At 35.2% G+C, this 6,457-nt stretch overlaps 1 protein-coding gene across 1 annotated transcript; it reads right to left on the bottom strand.

The window, feature by feature from the left end:
- Window positions 1–5,308: 5,308 nt before the first annotated feature.
- Window positions 5,309–6,238, bottom strand: LOC127222320 (olfactory receptor 1013). Its single transcript, XM_051184330.1, has one exon. It carries the CDS (start codon window positions 6,224–6,226, stop codon window positions 5,309–5,311), a length of 918 nt encoding a protein of 305 aa, XP_051040287.1. The 5' UTR covers window positions 6,227–6,238.
- Window positions 6,239–6,457: the final 219 nt, after the last annotated feature.

The raw sequence follows: 6,457 nt of genomic DNA, 5'->3' as shown, positions 1-6,457 counted from the left end.
CATCTGCAGAATAGAAGTGACATTAATGTACCTTTTAGGAGTGGATATGAATATTGTTGTTTTCATAGTTATTTTCTTTTTTGAAGAAACTCATGTATTTTTAAATCTGTTATATATTCATAAGAATAACTTTTTTATGAATGAAATGTCATTCATTTTGGCATTGCATATGTCCTCAGTCCTTCTCTGAAATCTACTTATGAGCAACAGTAGAGGCCTGCCTTGAAAAACTGGGTTCCAAATGTACTTGTTACAGCTAGACACTGTATTAACCTATAAATGTGTGACAATCAGATAACAAAGTATTCTATTCTCTAAGCTCATACCTTTGAAAGTATGTTTTCACAAAACTATTATATTGTAACCTTTTTATTTAAATATAAACTTGTGTTTCATAAAGCTGTTGCATAAGTAGTTGCAATGTGAATGGTAGAACAATACGATGCTTTTGTAATATAACACACAAATGTATGTATCTCCATGCAAAGTTCATGTACCTGTGAATTTCAAAAAAGTCAGTATGGTGATACCTCAGGAAAATGGGAATAAGTCCACCTCAAGATGCAGTAATTCCACTTTTAGGCATATACCCAAAAAATGCACATTCATAAAACAAGGGCATCTGTTCAACAATGGAATCTTGGAATTCACAGGCTAATGGATGGAGCTAGAAGAAACCATCCTGAGTTACATAACATAATCACAAAAAGACAAACACGTTATGTACTCATTCATATATGTTTTTTAGACATGGGACAAAGGATACTAGCCTATAATCCACACCACCAGAAAAGATAGGAAACAAGGAGGTCTCCTGGAGAAGGGGAAAGGGAAAAGATCTCCCAAGCAAATTGGGAGCATGGAGGGAGGGGAGAGGGAGTTAGGAGGAAGTAGAGGGGAGAGGTGTACATGAGGGAGCAGAAAGATTGAGTGAGATAAAGAACAGAAGACAGCAAGAAAAGAGATACCATAATAGAGGGAGCCATTATAGGTTTTAAGAGATTTCTGGCACTAGGGAAATGTCCAGAGACTTACAAGGATGACCCCAACTAACAATTTAAAAAATAGTGGAGAGGCTATCTTAAATGCCCTCCCTGATAATGAGATTGATTTCTACCTTATATGCCATCCTAGAACCTTCATCTAGTAGCTGATAGAAGCAAAAGCAGACACCCAGAGTTAAACACTGAGGTGAACTCCTGGAATCCACTTGCCCACAGGAAAGAGTAAAGAGCAAAGGGGTCAAGATCAGGCTAGAGAAACCCACAGAAACTGCTGACTTGAACAACAGGGAGCTAGTGGGAAAACAGCATAGAACCAACCTAGATTCCCTGAATGTGGTGTTAGTTGGGAGGACTGGGCAGTATATGGGGCCTCTAGTAGTGGATCATTATTTATGCCTAGTATATGAATGGCCTATTCTACATAGAGGGATATTCCCTCATCCTAGTCATGTGGGGGAGGGACTAGGCCCTGCTCCAAATGATATGACAGACTTTCAAGACTTCCCAGGGAAAGGCTCACCCTCCCAGGGGAGCAGAAAGGGGATTGAATGGAAGTTGGTGGGGGGAATATCATAGTATGGGAGGGTGCAGGAAGTAGACTGACATTTAAAACAAGCTTGTTTCAAATTTAAATAAAAAAGTATATAAAAAGTCAAATACATTTGAAAAATGTTATAACTTTTAGGTTTTAAAAAATAATATGAAATCAAAAATGTAAATATTCCTGAGTATATATTTTTGTCACAGAACTGCTATTTCCTCCTTACTTTATTGTTCTACTGGGTTATCTTGTGTCAACATTCAATAACAAGAGATAGTTGTTTTCTCACTCTTTCCTGATGGCTGCTTGACTTGATCTATTCATATTGTTATATTAATCTCATCACATATGTTTCTACAACATCCAATATTCTTATTTATCATAGTTGGAAACATTAATCCCCTTTGTTAACTTTTTGACATTGGAGAGAGATGGGAAATTTTATCTTTTTTATAGCTACTCAAATGGCTACTTTATAGAAAGATGTGATAAAGTCAAAGCATAAACATTGTCAAATTTCTTTCTAAATATTTATGTTTATACACATAGCAGTTTATTGGGGTTGGGATTGGAAGATGGTAGGTGGAGTGAGACAGAAGTAGTAAGAGAGAACTGGCATTGGTATGTAAAATAAGATTGTTTTTCAATTTAAATAGAAATACATTTAAAAAGGAATAAATGCAAAAATAAAGCACAGATTTGAAAGAGAGAATGGAGGGATGGTGAGGAATGTGTTGAGGGAGGAAAGGGAAAAGAAAATGACATAATTATACTGTAATATCAAGAATCTAAGAAAAGAATAACAAGAGCTATATTAACATGATGACATGTCTGACTTTGTCTGGATTAGAAGGATGGTACTGAGAATACTGGGCACATTTGCAATGGCTTTCCACCACTCCGATTTACAAATGCAAAAGGGCTTAATTTGGAGAACTAGGGAGAAAGCTTAAAGCTGATGCTTTGTAATTCATGCTTATGGTTTAATCCTACTTTTATTGTAATTATGTTCAGACATTATGAAAAAAAAAATGTGTCCAAAGTGTTCCAGTGAGCTCTTTCAACTTCACTTGCCTGTTCCATGCCAGTCAACCTTCTGAGTTAGGGGGTTATTTTACTGGATACCTAGAATTTTATGTAGTGTTGGTATTGTCCTCTGATGATATATTTAACCAGAATGGATATTAATGAGAATGAAAATAGTAATCTAAAAATGGTTGCATGGTTTTTAAATAAATAGGGAAAGTTAAATTGACTCATATTTAAATCTGGATGCAGCCACTGATCTCTGAGAATCTGACTTTGTTGCAACTGAATGAATAAAACCCATCAGAACTATTTATCATATACTATGTTGTAAAGTTTTTCATGATTTTATGTTTCCTAAATGGTTTCCAAACCATAAGCCACAAGATGACTGAGTCTAAGTTGGTTCTGATATATATATATATATATATATATATATATATATATATGTCCTATTATAATCCCCTGTAATATATACTATAGTTATCAATAACGTACTACCTCATAAATGTTTGTAGAGGATTATGTAATTGACTAATTAATAAGCAAATGCATATGTCTCTTCAAAATGACTTTCTTAAGAAGGAAGAATATAGAACAGAGCATATACCACTTATAGAATGTGGTGTGTGTGTGTGTGTGTGTATTTTATAAGTACATTAAGGCATATCATTATAAATAGATTATTGTTCCTCAGGAGAGAGAAGAAAGAGGAGAGCTCAGCTTAATGCCTATAGTGTTTTCTGACTATCTCTTACTAAAACTCAATAAAATAATTTGACTCAGTCCTAATTTTAGAAACAAATTTTAGAGAAGAGTATATGGCAAAGCAATTTTAAATGAGACAACCAGTCAATTGAAGACCCAAGTTTAAAAAAAAAAAATTAGAGAGTTCCCAACCATCCAAGTAATGGAGAATTGTGAGAATCACTGCTCTGAACTTCTGTGGAACACAACATACTCTAGGTCCCTAGCTTGCTCAGCAGCATGGAAGATACATACTGCCAGCCTCTACATGCAGCATGATACATGCAGATAACATACTGGTTAATTTCTAAGAAGAATGCCAATGAATACAACAGCCAGCTCAGTTTATAGTAGAATGTTTATGTTTAAAAGACTTATGGAATAGTAACTCTAAATTCATGTGTCTTTTTAAAATATTTACTGTATTAAACATTTTATAAATAAATCTAATTATAACATACCTTGAAAAGTTGTACAAATAAAACATGAGCTGAACAATGAAATAAACAACAGACATGTTACAGTGGACATGGGATGCTCATGAGGCTTCAACTCTACTCAAAGAACTACAGTCAACAAAGATGTTCTGTGAGTGGGAAAAATAGTCTTTCTCAGTGAAGAGCAGACCGACACCAATTAGTTATCCACTATCAAATGTTCAACACTCACACTCACAGAAAACGCACACATACACACACAAACACACACACACACACACACACACACACACACACAAAAGCAATACACAAATTGAACAGGTTTTATTTAGTGAATAGGAATACATGTTTATATGTATGTTTGTTACTACTAATGAAAAATGATACCATGAATTTGAAAGAGTACGAAGAGGGATACATGAGAGATTATTGAGGGTAAAAAGGGGTTGCAGAGAAATGTTGTGAATATAATCTCAAGAATAAAAGTAATGACTTTTTAAAAATGTCTACAGACTTCCAAAAATGTTTCTATGGAATCCATTACTATGTCAATGAATATATCCAATGAAAATGCAAAGGAAATAGTAAATTCTAAAAATAAAATACTTCATTTATTAAAACTTGTATGGCCGAAAATATAACTATGCAATCCAATTGTGTTAAGAATTTAAATTGCCACTTAACAAATTCCTGAAGACTTTATACTAATATTTCAAATGAATGTAGAAGATCCCTCTGAATATTTCAAAGTTATAAATATTCCATATAAAACATGAAGGAGCTTAGCAAAGTCTTGGATGTTCTAAAAAGTCTGTAACATGAACTCAATCACAGGTTGACTATATTTATCTTTCTGCTTTTTATTTTAGCTGTACTATAATTTATGGATGATACTGATGTCAAGGTTCCATTTCCACATAGAATGATAATGAGCATGCATTTCACTCAGCCATACTCACAGTATCTGAATACTTTCTGATCTGTATTTAGAGAAGGAAACATGTTTGATTCTCAAATGATTAGAATCAAACCTTTGTATATGGTGCAGAGAAACCCTGAGTCAGAATCAGGAGGCAGGGGTTTGTAATTCTGACAGATAGATGTAGAGTACATTTGGTAAAATAATCTTTTTCTCTAGGTTGGTATATTTTCTAGTTTTGCTCATATAGTAAGATACAGGAATATAGTAGACACACTTGCTTCTAGTCATTGGGAGATGGTGAAATGAACTCAATACATACAGTTCTCCATGTCCTAATCAACCAGATTTCCTGCTACAATAGTGAGCATCCACTCTTCAAAGCAAGACAATGAATTGCTAACTCTGGGTTTATTTGTAATCTAAGATAATTTGGCAGCATTTCAAGTCTGCATATTTTATAAATAAGTATTATCACATACATAAACTTATATTCTGTAACAGGTCTCCTGAAGTGTCATGAAGGAATGGGGAAAATACTTTAACTTATTTTATGGGTGAAATAAGCATCATCCTTTCCAAGACTTATATAAGTACATTTCATGTTCTCTGTGTTTCTCATATGGGAATTAATTTACTTAAAGAGTTTGTTCAGAGCCTCTTTCACATCCTTATTCCTCAGGCTGTAGATCAAAGGATTCAACATGGGGAAAACCACAGTGTAAAATGTTGAAACAATTTTGTCTGTATCTAAAGTATAGTTGGTGCGGGGGCGAGAGTAGATATAAAGAATGGAACCATAGTACAGGGTCACAGAGATGAGGTGGGAGGAGCAGGTGGAGAAGGCCTTGAGTCGGCCCTGAGTAGATCGGATTCTTAGGATGGTGGCAATGATGAAGAGGTAGGAGGCCAGGATTAGGGCAATGGGAGTCATGACATTTGAGGTCAGGAAGAAGTACATCAGGGCCTGGTATCCTTCCTTTCCACCACAAGCCAGCTTCACCAAGGGAAGCAAGTCACAGAAAAAGTCATCAATGACATTGTCATTACAGAAGTCAAAGGTAAAAGTTTTTTTGGTGATGATGGAAGAATTAATGAAGCCACCCATATAAGAGGCGGCTATTAAAAAGGCACATAGTTTTATGGACATGACCTGAGAATAAAGCAGTGGCTTTGAGATGGCCACATAGCGGTCATAAGCCATAGCTGCCAGGAGGTAACACTCACTGTAGTCCAATCCAGCTGAGAAGAAGAACTGAGCCACACAGCCAGCAAAGGAGATGCTCTTGTCTTCAGATGCACATATCATTAGGATTTTTGGAGTGTAGACAGTAGACAACCAGAGATCCAGGAAAGCCAGATTTCCAATGAAGAAATACATGGGTGTGTGGAGTCTGGAGTCATTGCAGATCAACACGATGAGAGCAGTGTTTCCTAACACAGTCAATGTGTACATGATGAGAAACATTACAAACAGAACCAGCTGCATGACAGGGTCAGAGGTGAATCCTAAGAGGATAAACTCAGACACAGTGTGGTTGCTTCTCTCCATGGAAGAAATGATTCTCACCTTAGAAGACAGAAAAGGAAAATTGTTTACTAATAGCAATGCTGGAAAAAGTAGCAGAAGGGTAAATCACATTCCTCCTGGTAATCAGGAAAATCTTAGATATGATTCTCTAAGAGTTTATTTAGAAATAACTTTTATTTAGTAGTTAAATATAACTTCTGTCAAATAGTTTTCATCTTTATTGTGACTGAAAAGTAGAGAAGTATTTCACAC

The sequence above is a fragment of the Phodopus roborovskii genome, unplaced genomic scaffold (assembly GCF_943737965.1).
Source record: "Phodopus roborovskii unplaced genomic scaffold, PHOROB, whole genome shotgun sequence".
Lineage (NCBI taxonomy): Eukaryota > Metazoa > Chordata > Mammalia > Rodentia > Cricetidae > Phodopus > Phodopus roborovskii.
The sequence above is the reverse complement of the archived record's forward strand: the minus strand, read 5'-3'. Positions and strand labels throughout refer to the sequence as shown.